Here is a 17,211-nt window from a genome sequence, read left to right on the forward strand (position 1 = left end):
TTTTTAATTTGGGAACATTATGCACTATCTATATTCCCAACATATCCAACATTTTAAATCTACAAACTACAAGATTAAACATAAAAATGTATTTACTGGTATGGTATACGTCTCCTTGACTGTGGCCAATCCACATGAATTAAGAATAGCCTTGTGTATTTTAACAGCAGAGCAGGGCTATGCCTATTATGTATGTATTTTATGGTAGATTAAATTTGTTCTTAGTTATACTGTTTGAATTAAATGAAACCCTCACAACACCCAAGTGTGGAGAGCCCCATACTGGGACAGCTGCAGATTCTCCTATCACAGGCAAATCCCTCACTGACATAAAGTGAGTGTATCTGGCCACTAGCTCCCCCACATCCCTTCCACATGGGACATTTTGGGGCAGGAGGAAGTATGGGGCACTCCAGCAATCCTAGACTGGCAGAACAGCCGCTGGGGATTGTTCCATCTGGGTAAATTCAACCAGCCTTAGGCTGCTCTAACTTTCATTGTGGATCATTTTGGCCCCCCACCCAGTCCCAAGATTAGGAAAGGCAGAAAGCCATCTTTCACTGCCTCACCTCCTTAGCTGCCCCAAACACAAGATCAGTACAGCTGAGAGCTGAGCCCTCAGTGCTGATAAAGACAAAATCAAATCCCAATACACAAATATCAGAATATACCTTCAATCCATTAACTCAGACCAAAAAAAAAAAAACCCAATAGCAATGCCTCCTACACATCAGGATGACCACAAGCCTCACCTCCTACAGCATTAAATCTAAAACCCATACCAAATAAATAAGCCCAGAATTTCTTGTTTGTATTTATGTTAAAATTTATAAGGCACTCGGGATGGGATTCAGAAAGTTATTTAGGCATTTTAACTCTTTTCATTTCAATGTGTGATGAGCAAGTATATAAACCCAGATAGATAGGCGGATAGAACTATAAAGAGATGATTAGTAAAAAGAATTGAATAAAGAATAAATATTGGTAGAAAGAATGAAAATAGCATTCTACTGATTTGTAAACGAATTCCTTTATACTTAAAACTAAACCGTGCTCAGACACCCCGACTATCAGACAAGGGCTAGGAAACTCCACTGCCTGGATAAACTTTTGCAAAATTAAAAACTTCTTGGGCCACATGCTCCGATATTCCCATGGTGCAGAGAGTCAGGGGGTGATGTGTAAAGCTTCTACTTACACTGTTCTGATCCTGGTGTCCAGGCCTTCTACTTTGTGCTCTGTTAGAGTAGCCTGCGGGCTGTTATTTATGCCTGCCTGTAACAGCCACAAGACATTGAACCCTTAGCCCAGAAAGAACTCCCAAGGAAGTTGCATGTTGGTCCACCCTTTTTTAGTAACCTACTTCCTTATTATGCTGACAGCCAGGACTTTGTTTTGTGTGCAACCCTCTATTTTGGCTATACACTTTAGGATCACCCTTGCACTGGAGTTATCCTCCCTGGCCCATTCACTCAGTTTTTCCACCCAAGGTATGATGAGGAGGCACAAAAGCTGGCACAAGTGCATCTGAGAAACTGGTCTCTTCTTTGTGTTTGAACTGAATAGGACTTTCACATTTAAAGTATCAGATACCTACTGGCAGTCCTTGAAGTCCTGCATCACCTGGAGCACCAGGTTTTCCTGGTTCACCCTGAAAAAAATCGATTTACATAAATTATATAAAATCTTCAGTTAAATCAGTAAAAAAAACTTTATTTCTAGAAACAGTGTGATTTTAGACATTTAGGCTGGGGAAGTTTACTACAAATTACCACAGGAACGTTCAGAAACCAAAAGCAGTAGCACAATTGAAAAACATACAAAATATATGGGTGAGTGGAGCTATTACAGTTAGAACAATGTGAATCAAATGACATGTAAACTGAGATAGCTAGATAGGATATAGTTAGCCTACCTTTGCTCCAGGCATTCCAGGGATCCCTTCCCTGCCATCAACCCCTGGTAAGCCCTTGAGAAACAGATAGCATACTGTTATAAAGAACTTTCTTTGCTTGTCTTAATGCTGTTCCCCAGCATTTGCAATTTAAAGGATCATGATAGGGAGCAAATTTTTAAAATAAATAGATATACATACAGCTTCTCCTTTAGGCCCAGGGAGGCCAGTTATTCCTCTAATACCTTGAGGACCCTAAAAAAAAAAAAGATAAATTGAAGTGGCATATGCAAGAAGCATCAATACATGATTATTCATGGATGTATTTGGTAAGTTACCTTCAGCACACGTAATGTGATATATAATATTATTGCTAAATGTTTACTGGTAAATATGATTTGAACTCACCCTGTCTCCCTTCGGACCTGTCTCTCCCCGTAGACCTCTCTGTCCCTGGTCTCCCTGCAGGAAATATTTTCATTTAGCAAAATTGTCAGAATACAATTGGTCATACTGATTAAATGAAATCAGGTAAAACATCAAAGGTGAAATTCACTCTTGTGCAGAGAGCATGTGCTTGGCCCTGTGCAACATTTGAGCCCCAAATCAAGGGTTTAGGTGAGTCTTAAATGGTACATAGCGACCTCTAACTGGTGAATTTCAGTTTAATGGCTCAGTCTTGCATTACTTGGGAACACCTAAAACTCCCAGTGAAGCCAATTAGCGTTTGGGTGCATAAAGATGCAAGATCTAGCTTTTAATAAGCACCACTGCCTTTTAAATGTCCTTTTGTTTTCACATTTACCCATATGCCGCTTAGGCTGCACTCTCACTCTATAAACAACTAAAAAGTAATTCAGTGGAACCCTCTCAAAAGGGAATCACTTCACTATGGGAAGGGAAGATATCTACATTCACTGTATGCTGGTGTCCATGCTGACTAGTCCATTTAGGCAATTATAGATAGATATATAGTTTTCTCAAACCTTCTTAAGATATATTAGATGGTACTTCCCTTCCCCTTATTAGATCAAAACACTGTTTCAGGTGTTTAGGTACTTACGCTCAGAAGGTGAGTACATCTATATTTTTTCTGTGGAGGACGCACTAATTCTAAATGAAATATATCTAATTTACATTTAAACTAATGTGTAATTTACATAGACATTAATTGGCCTGTGCAGTTTATAGTTAACAGGCCCAGCTTGACCTTCAGAGCCCAAAGGGAGTTTACTGATTTGGCACTGAGAAATAAACATCCTTTTACTAAGTGCCTGTTCTGTTATCAAGTTACACCATTAACCTCAATAGCAACACTGTCAGACTCAGAATGTCTGAAAAAACCTATACAATACACAATACCACCTGAATAAAGGTGCTTAATTAGAACAATTTCTCTGCTATAAGGCTAACTTTTATTTCTTTTGTTATGACATCCCAAGCTGCTTTCCCCACCAAAACAAATATTGTTTGAAAAGAGGTAAAGTGCCCTTGTTTAAATGGACAACATTTAGCTTGTATTGGACTCAGAAATGATTTGTTTATCCCCATGTATGAAAGGGAAGAGTCACTGTGATTTTTATCATTCAACTGAATAATGCAAAGAGAAGATTTTCTGTTTTGTTTGTAAAACAAGAGACTCTTGTGTCTCCAAAACATAAAAGTGCTCGCCGCTGTGTTCTGACAGTGGGCAGGAATAGAGGCAACAATATGCATGTATGTTATACCCAATTTTTAAAAAACATTTTTTCTTTATTTTTTATATATGCCATTTTAAGAACACAAATTGTTATACCAGGCTAACCTGGCCCATCTTGTCTGGTATCAGTTACAGGAAATCATCTGTTCCTGATGCTTCTGAGAAAGAAATGCTCAAACACACACAGTTATGCTCAAATTGTGCAATGTTACATCATGGGCTGGAGAGAGAATTATTTACATATATTGTCATTTGTACCGTTTATGATCATGCGCTTAAGCATGAAGAAATCCTGTCTAGTAGAGATTAAATGAGATCAACTATAAGGTTGAATGTTATGTGAAGGGTGGTTGGGGAGACAATGATCCTAGGGGGTATGGGGCAATTACTTCCAGATTCCCTCAGAATCTGCTTATACCTCAATAATGTTAAAAACCTTTGTAGCTGGGGAGCTGATGCCTAGCAGTGGCAACTGTCACCCACAATAAGTGGTGGTATTTGATCTACTTTTTCCTTCCCTTCATCCCCCCTCCTCCCTTTAGTTTAGCTAGATTTGAGAAGTGGAAAACTGGGAAACCAGTGGGGATGTGGGAGGTTAGTGGGGAAGTGGGAAGAAAAGGAGGCCCATTGTGCTGTCTCCCAACATTTTCTCTGAGGATACAGGTACTGATCATTCTATATTGAATGTAACACACAAATGGGCATGCTTTTATTAAAAGGGCAGAGACCTGGAGAAAGCTTGGAAGCCTTTATAAGAACTTGCAGAACATTGTGACTTTGGCATCAGTAAGGAGAACACATGCAAGATTGTCTAGATGTTGGGATTTTGAACAAGGAACTTTTGGGAAAGTTAGAGTGAACGTCTGAGCTAACTTTGGAACACATGGCACCAGGAGCATGGCAGTCGGGGCTGATGAAAATGAAGCAAGCACATAGCAGAAACATCATGCTGCCGTGAATCGAGGTGTGACTAGAACAGCTCCAGTGCAACCAGAAGTCTCACAGCAGCAGCCAGCTGTAAGTGTACAGCAGCCTCTAAAGCAGTGGTGTCCAACCCTGGGTCTGGGGTGGGGACGCTTGTGGTCCTGAAGAGACTAAATTGTGGCCTTTGAGCATAACTGTGTCAAGAAGAAAATGCCCTGAAATTGTTAAACCAAAGTGTTTGAATTAGCCCTATTACTACAGGGATCCACAAGCGGACACCTCTTTCTCCATGGCCACAGGAGCAGCTCTGAGGTGAGATGGGAGAACTCTGAGCAACTGCTGTCCCTTCCTTGCTGTGATTGCTATACAGCTCACACGCTTAGCATCTGCTCATTGCAGAGGCTGGAGGGAGCAGCACCGGTTCCTTCATTCCCTAATTTTCTGTCAGGATGTGGAAGCCCAGGGGAAGCAGAACCGAAGTTTGATTGGTTCTGTCTGTACCTGAGGCTGTGCCTAGCAAATAACTTCCCTCCCATGACATCCACCCCAAGGGGAAATGAGAGAGAAGCTGGCAAACAACACTAATAATGACTCCCTTAGTCTCTGCCTAGCTCAGTTTGGAGAAGCCTGAAGTCTCTTCTCAGCTTGCTCTGACTTATACCAGTTAGAGCCAACTCCTAGGAGCCATATGCCAGCTGGGGCTAGCCAGCTACTCCTCCTCACCCCTGGAGGCCAGAGCTGCATGGAGCAAGATGTAGCCACGGGGCTGGCAATCCCACGGGCTGGATTGAAAGCCCTGACAGGCCGGATCCGGCCCGCAGGCTGTAGTTTTCCCTCCACTGTACTAAGAGAAAACCCTTTGCCAAAGCAAACAGCCCCCTGCTTTACTTCTATAAATTTTCTTAAAAGTTAATATCACTTTGAATGATCTGGCTGACACAAAACTCTACTTACAGATCCACCAGGGAGCCCTCGTGGACCAGGGTCACCATCAAGGCCACGAGCACCCTACAGAATAAAGAGATAACACAAGATAGTAGGGCTGACTTCCTGAGATGTACCAAGCACCTACATATCCCAAGTACTTCAGTAGGAATTGCAAGTGCCCTGCACCTCTCTGAATTTGGCTCTGGGTTATTAAAATAAGTACAGTTTTCATAAAGTGGCTTTTTAATCTTTTTAAACTCTAGTTTGCCTTTTGGGGACTTATATAATTAAATGCCAGCAAATGTTATATATGAAATTGTCATTCCTCTATCAAAACGTACTGGACAGTGATGAATTAAGCCACTTTAAACTATTTCAGAACAATTCATTGTTGTTCTTAACTAATTCCCTGCATCACACAAAAACACACTGCACATATATAGTATAATAGACTGACACCAAAATGTGAATTGCAATTGATTTTTATATAGTGTCTCATAAAACTATCTTCAAAAATGCTTTATAGAGAGAATCAATTATAAGCCAAAGTGAAAAAAAATCTTTTCAGGAAAGGTTTAGAAAGAATAATGAATGTGTGCCTCAGAAAGAGGCAGTAAGTATTTCACATAGCTGGGGCAGGAATGTAAATGGCCAAATAACTGTGGGAGGTGAAGGGGACAGTGGAGGTATATGGTGGGAATCGTAGAACAAGAAAGCAAGCTTTGCTTTCCATATCTTTCACTGGATACTCAGAGTGGATTTGCACCATACTGTTCAGTGACTGGCTATCGAAACTGAGTTAATGAAAGTGATCCATGTACCAAGGCAAGCAGGTGAAAATTAGAGACAGAAGAAGTAGAAAGGTTGAGGCGGACACAATTAGGGGAAAGGAATATTCAATAAACTTCAGTTTTATTTCAAAAGGTTATGGTTCACGTAAATTAATATCACAATTAAGCTTGATGCCTTGCCAACAGCACCAAGAGGATATGCCAAACTACTGTAAGTCTTGGGGAGAAGGAGAGAATAGTAAGAAATTGCAGAAAGTCCACTTTGCAAAATTTACTGATGTACTGAAGGCATTTACTCAGAAAAGAAAGGGTTGGCTGTCGTCCTGACCAGAAGTATGATGTTACAATTACTGCAACACACTTGGTGGGAGAGGGAAAGTGCAGGCATAGCAAAGGAGGGCATCAAAGGTTTAAGTAAGGCTAAACCCAGAAAGCACCCATTGCATAGTGATCCATGGTTTAAAAATTGCATGTAGTGGAGCCAACCTCTACCAGCTGCATTTGATTTTATAGAGATAATTGCTAGTACTTACTTTGTTTCCTTTTGCTCCCATTATACCAGTTATGCCTCTCAAACCCTGAATCCCCTGGAAATGAAAAATAAGAAAAGTATTGTGACAATTTAGACCATACTGCTATTTTGTTATCAGAAATGTGGTAGTTTTCAGATAGTAGACTTCTTAAGATACTACATATTTTCTTTGTCATTTTATTCCTTCCCTTATATATAAAAAAGAGCCAAATGCTTCTGCATTAAAATGTTTAATTCATGTGGTAATTTGAAAACTGTACAATTAATAAAATATCAAATTAGAACACAGGTAACTCAGTCTAGAGGAATTGTCAGATTGCCCAAAACCGCACTGAGGCCTCAAACACAACTAAATATTAGGGACAGAAAAACACTCATTGTTCTGAGGACCATAAAGTTGAAGTAAACCCCTGAAAAAAAATTTGACAGAGGAACTGGGTCTAAGGCTTTTATTTCTAAGAAACCTTACAGACTATTTCAATCCTTACCGTCTTCCCTATAAAGATTCCCTCCCCCCCCCCAGGCCTGGCATGTCCCTTTTTAAGATGACATCACTTTCCCTGCCTCTTGAATCCTCGGTTGTAGTGGACAACACTTTAAAATATTATGATTTTGAAGAGCTGTGGAGTTAAATGAGTAAAGCAATGTGTTATTTCCTGATGAATGCACTACATGAGAACCTGTATGACCGTGGGCCACTAACTACAAGTGTGTTAAATGACTAGGCCTGGCTGAGGATGAACACTACAGGTCCCCTTTGGGAACTGAAAATGGATTTTTTAGGACAGTGAGCTCAGGCAACTACTTTATCAGAGAGATTTTATCAGTATTAAGGATAAGAAGGGCTTATATTCTTCATTCTATGCAGTCTCTTATATTTCTGTAAGCTCTAATCAGACTTTTATGTTTGTCTGGACCTTCGTGATCTACGACTTGAAAGTCATGAGCGTGAAGGATAGTTCAGGCCTACTGAATGATTTTATTTCCCCCAAAATTGCACTAGTCAAATCTCCAGTCAAACCTGGATACAGTAAGCATTAGAGAACTCTTTTAAATCCCAGAAAAATATAAGTCCTCACCATCCACACTTCTTTCTCCTGACTCACTCACCAGGAAACCAGAGACTATGCAAACTCTGACAAAGGGAGTAAGCATGCCATGATTAAGGCCCAGTTCTGTTGTTGGGAGTGATCCCCTTGCTCCTTCCTGTTCCCTATTGCATATCCTAGCTATGGGAACTGGAGGGAGGGCTGATCATGGAGGAACCAGCTAAGGAAGAACAAACAGGAACAGGGAAATTAGGACTCTTGGGAGAGGCACAATGAAACTATAGGAGTATGCCACAATCTGCCCAGGAGTGGTGGCCACTAAATCCTCAGTTCTGCAAAGTCTAAAGGTACATCTACTCTGGAAAAAAAAAAGACCCATGGCAGTAAGTCTCAGAGCCTAGTTCTACAGACTTGGGCGCACATTTCTAAAAATAGCCGTGTTAGATGTTCCCTCTCAGGCTGGAGCTCAGGGTCTGAAACATGGTAAGAAGTGTGGTCTCAGAGCCTAAGCTCCAATCCAAGTGAGAATATCTACTTGGCTATTTTTAGCGCCATCACACAAGCCGAAATCTGTAGACGTGGGCTCGGAGACTCACTGCTGCAGGGTTGTGTTTTTTGTTTTATTTTTGTTAGTATAGATGTACCGTAAGTCTCAAAGTCTTTCCAGGTTCAGGCCTAGGTCACCAAAATCATGCACAGTAAGGTCAGAAAAGCCCAGTTCAATCATCTAGTTGCCTCCCTGTGGTTTAAAAAGTAATATAAGACAAGTATCAGAGGGGTAGCCTGGATGTATAAAAGCAGCAAAGAGTCCTGTGGCACCTTATAGACTAACAGACGTTTTGGAGCATGAGCTTTCGTGGGTGAATACCCACGTATTTCGTATTCACCCACGAAAGCTCATGCTCCAAAACGTCTGTTAGTCTATAAGGTGCCACAGGACTCTTTGCTGCTAATATAAGACAGACCACACTAATTATTAACAAGGTGAAAGCATTACAAGAACCAAGCTGTGAGAGCAGAAAAGGGCATGCTGTGAGGTTTTACTATGCACAGTTTTAAATATTTTGACCTTTAATCACAATCAGTGTGATATTATTATTAAAAGATAGATGTGTAATATTATTTCATGTCTAATTGCTTATAAAAAACAAATATGGTGACATGAAACAAATTGATAGTGCTATTCAAAAAGGAAATACTTTACTGGAGGGCCTTGAGCTCCGACATCACCTATGACTCCCTGGGCACCTTCCTCACCCTGGAAAAACAAAAGAAAGAAAGCTGAAGCAAATCCGTACCAGGAAAGAGAAAACACTAACAGCATAAGAGTTACCACTTCTTACTCATTGATCCCTGTCAACATGCTCTGCATTGAAGGAAACCCAGCATTGACACATTTCCTGCCCCAAAGAGCTTACACTTAATATTAGACAGATAGTAAATTAAGGCACATAATACATTGGCTCATCAAATTAAAGGGGAATTGCAACACATTTCAACTCTCTCTTAAAAATTTGCAGACTTCTTTCTTTGCTGAATTATTGTTTATAGGCTTCATGGAAGAAATGTGTTCCAAGAAGGAGTGTGAATGAAGATGAGGTCATTTTGCTCAAGAGTAGCAAGGGTATGTTTTATTTAAGCTAAATCATTCCATTTTTCTCAAAGTTAGTATTCCCAGGTTTATTAATTCAGATTTTAAAAAACTGTAATGAGGTTTAGGTCAGAGTCTGAAAACTGGATGTGTACGTTGATAGCCTCACATGCAATCCAGCATTATCCTTCAGTGTTGTTATTACTAAACCAATACTGTGCCTTATTAATCCAGACACCTTTCTGGTGACCAGGTAACACGCCCTACCCCCGCTCCCCCTGTCTTAGAGAGCAGAACTACAATTCTCAGTGCCAGGCTGATTTACAAGAGGTTGGTTCTGGGGCACAACAGGGATTTGGCAACTCCCATAGCTCAAGCATTCTGAAAAGTGGGCGGACTACTTCTGAGAAGTTAATATTCTTTTCATTGTATATATGGATATGGAGCAGGGGTTTATGGCACAAACTTTGTTCCTTATTTTTAAGGTAGTTTAAGATGCTAGATTGCCTGCCTTGGAAAGAGAAGTCCTCTGTGGACCAAAAAGTTACAGCATGGGCAAAGGTAGTTCAGGGTTCCCCAAATTTCCTCACAAGTATCCAACAAGCCCATTCCAGATGAATTCAGTCTTCAAGCAATTCAGTCCTTGGCCCTTTCCTTCATCTCTGCTGTGGTTACCTAGATCTTTCCTATACTTTTCCCTCCCCATCATGTACTCTTTTCCCCCATGCTGCCATCTCATTCTCCCTTTGCCCTCTCCCTGCTCAGTTGTGCTACCCTAAGCATTCTTTAATCTCCTACAGACTCTCTGCACTTAATTCCCAATTTTTAACATTAATAAATACTGGTTTTATTGTGCAGCTAGTTCAATAATAATTATTCTGATGATCAAAATGAAAAGTGAGAATGCCAATTTCTGTGTGATAATGAATGCAGAATAGAGGGGATGACTTAGCAGATAATGACTTAGCCATACAGGAAGTGGGCTGTCAGTTGTTTCTGGCAGAACTATCAATAATTTTGATGGATTCTAACAAGATGACTCTTTTTGAAGCATAGGCTAAGCTGGCAGTTATTTTGCTACCAATCATTGCCTTCCATTAAACTACTGCTTGCCCATTAAAATACTGTTCTCTTACCTTATGACCTTGTTTCCCTGGTTCACCATCCTCTCCTTTTACTCCTTTGTGACCCTAAAATAAAGGAATAAAAAAAGAGTGCAGACAATTTATTTAGAATTTGAGAAATCCACTCTTCCAATATAGCCTGCCTACCACTCTCCAGGTGTACCTTCTGTAAAACCTCCCCAACTCCATGCACACCTAGACACATTCGGAAATGGGCTGTAGTGCAACCTTCAGAAAAACCTAATCCCAGATCCAGTAAATCAATGTGTCCAACACTGCACTAGTAATCCTCTCATAGGGATAGTATCCCCAGAAATCAGACAAAAGAACATAAAAGAAACTAGAGTAAGTGTGAGTCAAGAAGGTGCTTGTTTCAATTTGACATTCTGAGGCCTTCCAAGCCAATCAAAAGGCTTGGAGGAATACCTAGCATGTCTGAAGCTTTGGGACTATAGATGCTTTGGAAAGTGATCTCACCAGTATCTTGGCACCATGCTTTCTGGACAATATAATGGGACCCAAAGGCCAGAAAGTCCCCACCCCAATCAGTGGTTCAGTACATCAGTTCTCTTACCTTCATTCCTATTAGGCCAGCATGTCCTGGATGACCAGGTGCACAAGCATTGGGACACTGAAAAAGTATCCACACATTGAGTTAACATGGATAAGAAACTTAAAGAAGTACATTTTGGTTTAAGATTGTATTTTTCAAAAAGGTGAACAAATGTCTTACCAATGGATCTCCTTCATGCAGCCCAATTGTTCCCTAAATTTGATAAAAGGTTCAAAGTTAGAAAGAGAACAGCAGAAAAAAATAACCTGGTCTCATACAATGAAAACCACACCTGACACACTTCAATGTATGCAAGCAGAAAATATAGAAATGTCAGATAATCTCTGGGGCTGAAATCCAGAAAGTGCACTTAAACACTTATGGCTGGCCCATGTCAGCTGAATTGGGCTCATGGTATTCAGGCTCTGCGGCTATAAAATTGCAGTCTAGATGTTCAGGCTTGTGCTGGAGCCTAACTTCTGAGACCCCCACAAGGGGGAAGGGTCCCTGAAAGGCGGCCTCCAGCCCAAGCCCAAACACCACAATTTTACAGTCTTGGAGCCCAAGCCCCGTGAGCCCAGGTCAGCTGACATAGGCCAGCTGCAGGTGTTTAACTGCTGTGTAGACATACGCAAAGGGAGCTTTATTTAATTGTCATAAATTGCAGGCGTCTGTGTGCAATATTCTGCCCTCCATCATGGATTTGCTTTTCTGAAAAGCAAAAACTCTTTGTTTTCGAAGCATCACATATTTCTTCTAAGTACTGAAAGCCACACATGAGAATTAGACTAAAGTAATACAATACATATTTTTGTATACATTCAGACTAATAATCACATATGAACTCAGTGTATTCTGTAAACACAGCATATTTTTGTTTTAAATATCAACAGTTGCATCTGATTTTTAATACTATATATTAAGTGTTCCCATATCTCATTTGGCTATGTAGTCCAGTTGCACCACAGATCTTATGTTATGTTCTTAGCAGAAGTATTTCTACTTTGTAATTGACTGAAAATTGTTTTCAGAGTCGGGATTCTTAAAGAAGTTATCTGGGTAAATGAAACACATGAAGGTGCACTTTCTTACATTCTGATGATTAATGAAAACAGAACAAAAACTTCTCCTTCATAAGGACAAGACTTAGTTCTTTAGAGAAAAAAGATCCCTCTTGCAGTAGAAGAGTTGATAGACAATTCATGATTCTATCAGCCATTTGAATTGCAAGTTAGAGATCTGTGTACAAAAGGGGTGCAGTCAATAGAAGAAAAAAGAGTTATTAATAGTGTAGCTGAAGTCAACGTACTTAGATCTACTTACTGTGGTGTTTTCACTGCGGTAAGTTGACAGCTGATTCTCTCCCGTTGACTCCGCTTGTGCTTCTCATTCTGGTGGAGTACCAGAGTCGACAGGAGAGCGTTCAGCGGTCGATTTATTGTGTCTATACTAGATGCGATAAATCGACCCCCGCTGGATTGATCACTGCCCGCCGATCCGGTGGGTAGTATAGACAAGCCCTTGGTTGTCTCTTTCCAAGTTAAAAAGTCCCCATCTTTCTAATCTGTCCTCATACAGAAGCTGTGCCATTCCCCTAATAATTTTTGTTGCCTTTCTCTGTACCTTTTCCAATTCTAATATATCTTTTTTGAGATGGGGTGACCAGATCTGCGCACAGTATTCAAGATGTGGGTGTGTCATAGATTTATATAGAGGCGTTATGATATTTTTCCGTCTTATTAGCCATCATTTTCCTAATGGTTCTTAACATTGTTAGCTTTTTTGCACACTGAGTGGATGTTTTCAGCGAACTATCCACAATGACTCCAAGATCTCTTTCTTGAGTGGTAACAGCTAATTTAAACTCCATCATTTTATATGTAGAGTTGGGATTATGTTTTCCAATGTACATTACTTTGCATTTACCAACATTGAATTTTATCTGTCATTTTGTTGCCCAATCACCCAGTTTTGTGAGATCCCTTTGTAACTCTTAGCAATCTGCTTTGGACTTAACTATTTTGAGTAGTTTTGTATCATCTGCAGACTTTGCCACCTGACTATTTACCCCTTTTTTCCAGATCATTTATGAATAAGTTGAACACCAAAGGACCCAGTACAGAACTCTGGGGGATGCCACTATTCACCTCTCTCCATTCTGAAAACGGAGCATTTATTCCAACCCTTTGTTTCCTATCTTTTAACCAGTTACTGATCCACGAGAGGACTTTCCCTCTTATCCCATGACTGCTTACTTTGCTTAGAGCTTTGGTGAGGGACCTTATCAAATGTTTTCTGAAAGTCTAAGTATACTACATCCACAGGATCCAGAGGATCATCCTTGTCCACATGTTTGCTTACCCCCTCAAATAATTCTAATATATTAGTGAGACATGATTTTCTTTTATAAAATCTGTGTTGACTCTTTCCCAACAAATTGTGTTCATCTATGTATCTGATATGTCTGTTGTTTAGTATAGTTTCAACTAATTTGCCTGGTACTGAAGTTAGGCTTACTGTCCTGTAATTGCTGGGGTTGCCTCTGAAGCTTTTCTTAAAAATTGATATCACATTAGCTATCCTCCAGTCATCTAGTGCAGAATCTGATTTAAATGACAGGTCACACAGGGACACAGCACTTATCCAAACATTAGCATATATTAAACATAACCACTTACTCTGGGACCTGGGGGCCCTGGTGGGCCTGGAGGACCTCTCTTTCCAGCATCACCCTAATATTTTAGAATAAATGTCATTAATTCATGGCAATGATACATAAAACAGCTGTATATTCAGGCCTGTAGTAGCTACGGTGAGGCAACCACAAAAGGACAGACTAAGCAACCAATCTTAGAACAGTAAAACTCAAATTTCAAGAATACAGGTCTGGTTGTAGAGTATAGGGAAATAAACTTAAAGTCAAGATGGGTGTGAGATTGTATTTGCTTGTATCACATGGCTGAAGTTCTCCTAAGAGTGTGGTGTAATCCTCAAACAACATGTGACTTATTATTATTTAAGTGTGTGGATACTATGATGATAGACATGATAGAAAATCCTAAAATAAAGAAAGACGTGGTACATAAGAAGTCTTCTTGAATAACACCAGTCATCTCTTTACTTCATATAGAGCACCAGTATCATTGGTACTAATTTAATAGGGAGTAAAAATATATCACATAACATCTGCCATGAAATGGCCATTTTCAGCACAATAGAGGTCACAACAGAAATTTCATTTGAACTGTAAAGCATTTGATTTGTTTGATATCTCCCAAGGAATTCTATAGAATGACAGGTGAAATAATACTGTCAAGTACTGTAGTATGCAAGATGTTTGAGAGGCGATATTTTACTATGTCCCATTACTTGTGGCATTCTCTGTTGCTCCATCTCATGTATGCCATAAGCCTCTGTTAAAGTATAGCTATAGTCAGAAAAGCAATTGTGTAAACCAGACACTCCCTTATTTGCTCTGTCTGTGTCTTTGAGGCATACCTGCTTTAAGGACAAGGGCTTAATCCTGTACTGTGAAGCCAATGGGAACTCTGCAGTTGTCTTTACTGGAAGCAAGAGTAGGCCCCAAACCAAGATTTTACTACTGTTGTCATTGGAGAACCAGTAAAGTATTGAAAGTAATCTAGAGCCTATTCTGCCTCACGTGTCATCCACAAAATTGTCAGCTAATTTCTGAATCAAGAATCTTCATCCCTGGGAAGGATGTACAAATCAGGAAGAGAACAGCTAGATTTTTGAAGCCCAAGCTGAGAATTAGAATCTTTTGATTTACAGTGTTGTTGTACTCATGTTGGTCCCAGGATATGAGAGATACAAGGTAGGTGAGGTAATACATATTATTGGACCAACTTCTGTTGCTATAAGGTACAAGTTTTTGAGCTACACAGAGCTCTTCTTCAGGTCTCGGGAAGCAGACATGCTGCTTCCTTCTCCAAACCTGAATACGAGCTCTGTTCTTATTCAGCTTTTTAAGCTTGTACCTTCCATCAACAGAAGTTGGTCCGACAATGTATATTACCTCATCTACCCTGTCTCGCTAATATCTTTTGATATATAAAACTGAGAAAACTTGATATGGAAGTAAGTGAAAGAGAATAATTCAGTAAAAATAGCACTGTGGGAGTTCTGTATCATTTTTCTGACTACAGTCTTACTTTAAATCAAGTCTTATTGCTTATTGATTGGTCTCACCTTTTAACTATGTTCTTATTTGATATGACTGACTGCAAAGTGTTTTGAGAGGTTCACACTGAAGTTAAATGATCAACTAAAATAAGACAACATGCTGAACCTGCCCTTACTAACATTTGCCTGGTAGCTACCACTGTGAAAAAGTGGGTAGGTGGGCAGGGACGAGGGACACCTATTCACTGGTCAGAGTACCTATGTAAACAGTGGCAAATAAGCAGTTCCACAAAAAGGGATAAAGTAATTTACTCTACTACCCACTCCCACTCCTGATCAAGTGAAGAAATTAAGATTCTGAGTTACAGTTTATTTTCTGGTCTACCTAAGGAGTGGTGGAACTATGTATCACCTCTGATTCCAGTAAGAGTGTAACCCATATTGTCTCTAAAGAGCTCTGAAGATGTGAAATATAAGTGCTAAGTGCTCAGGAGATGACAGGGACTGCTCCATCCTCATGGGTTTGTGAATGGATGGGATGTACTTAAATTGTACAAACTAGCCCTTAATCTGTCTCTGTCTCAGTTCTCCTTCTGAAAATGGGGATAATAATAGTTCTTGACTTCACAGAGGTGTCCAGGGGATAAATTAATTAATTATGTTTGTGAGGTATTCAGATAGTCTGGAGATCAGTGCCACAAAAAGGCTATAATTAAAGAGAAAAAAATCCTTAATCAGGGCAGCATTGGTTGATATGCAGTAAATGGGGCCACACTGAATGATGAGGATCCAAAGAAATATTGAACAACTGCCTTATTCAGGGACATGAGACAGGGACCATGGGGAAAACCAGTGTGTGATCATGTAATAAAATATTTTAACAAAATGTATACACACCAGGGGCCAAGTTAACATTCTATAGCCAACCATAACTTTGCCCTTTCCTAATTTTTTAGTGAATTCCTTTGCATCCTTAGCATTCTTTTTGTGTGTGGAATACTGTATGAAACACTTCATTCTATTATTACAGATGGCCGAATCTTTGTGCTATTAATTCTTGTTTATTTCTGACGAGATTTCCACCAACCTACCCCGCTACAATCCCAGTAGGAAAAATAATCAAATGAAATACTTATGTATGTTTTTGCGTTCTCATATCCTAAACCATGTTTGGATGGTATAATAATTATATTTCCTTCTGTACAGTGTCTTTCAGCCAATGAGAAAATGCAAATTACTGGCAAACATAATGCAGTACTCACGGATGGACCAACACGGCCTACTTCACCAGGAAGTCCTGCTACACCAGGGGGGCCCTACAATAACCAAGTAAAAGAAAGAAAAATGTATACATTATTTACAATCATCTGTATGATAGAGATGTAAGTACACAGGGAAAAATCTTCCCAAAGCAACAGGAGATAAATTGTGCCCTCAGAAACACATCTGTACACCCAAAGGATTACAATGGTCTAAAATGTTAGTTGTAAAAATATGTATGAATAGATACAGAACATGAGGGCCAAAATTATTATTCTGTCTTTTCATTTTATTACTTTGATTTGTTATGCAATCACAGACTGTAGATTGTATAAAATGATACTTACTGCTGGTCCAAAAATCCCCTTACCCTGAAAAAAGAAAAATGTGGTTAGCAAATATTTACGTTTTCTGACATTTAATCTTGTTGGATGCCAAGAGTAGGATCATTTAGGGTGATCAAACACAAAATTGTGACAATTCCTTCAATGAATGAACATTACTATCCTAATGTGATATTGCTGAGTAGGTATTTTGGCAATTTTAATTGATATTCAACATGTAGTATAAAGACTATCATGAGATACTTAATATCAGCAGGCAAGTACAGTAATTTTATTTGACTAAACTAACCTGCAGTACAAAAATATGTGCTGGCAAAGGAATCAAGAAACTACTACTAATAGGTTTAGCTAGTTATCAAGCACTGAAACCTATGCCAAAA

The 17,211-nt window shown here is 39.6% G+C and overlaps 1 protein-coding gene across 1 annotated transcript in view; it reads right to left on the reverse strand.

Annotated features, from left to right (window-relative positions):
- Positions 1 to 17,211, reverse strand: part of COL9A1 (collagen type IX alpha 1 chain) — a 102,462-nt gene that overhangs the window by 43,062 nt on the left and 42,189 nt on the right. The window contains exons 13-25 of the mRNA XM_045010285.1: positions 16,835 to 16,858; positions 16,490 to 16,543; positions 13,763 to 13,816; positions 11,265 to 11,297; positions 11,106 to 11,162; positions 10,544 to 10,597; positions 9,021 to 9,074; positions 6,769 to 6,822; positions 5,472 to 5,525; positions 2,303 to 2,356; positions 2,096 to 2,149; positions 1,916 to 1,969; positions 1,598 to 1,651 (exon numbers count right to left, since the gene is read on the reverse strand). Coding sequence (XP_044866220.1) covers positions 1,598 to 1,651; positions 1,916 to 1,969; positions 2,096 to 2,149; positions 2,303 to 2,356; positions 5,472 to 5,525; positions 6,769 to 6,822; positions 9,021 to 9,074; positions 10,544 to 10,597; positions 11,106 to 11,162; positions 11,265 to 11,297; positions 13,763 to 13,816; positions 16,490 to 16,543; positions 16,835 to 16,858 — 654 coding nt within the window. The remainder of the gene's footprint in view (positions 1 to 1,597; positions 1,652 to 1,915; positions 1,970 to 2,095; positions 2,150 to 2,302; positions 2,357 to 5,471; positions 5,526 to 6,768; positions 6,823 to 9,020; positions 9,075 to 10,543; positions 10,598 to 11,105; positions 11,163 to 11,264; positions 11,298 to 13,762; positions 13,817 to 16,489; positions 16,544 to 16,834; positions 16,859 to 17,211) is intronic.

This window comes from Mauremys mutica, chromosome 3, assembly GCF_020497125.1.
Source record: "Mauremys mutica isolate MM-2020 ecotype Southern chromosome 3, ASM2049712v1, whole genome shotgun sequence".
In the NCBI taxonomy this organism is placed as follows: Eukaryota; Metazoa; Chordata; order Testudines; family Geoemydidae; genus Mauremys; species Mauremys mutica.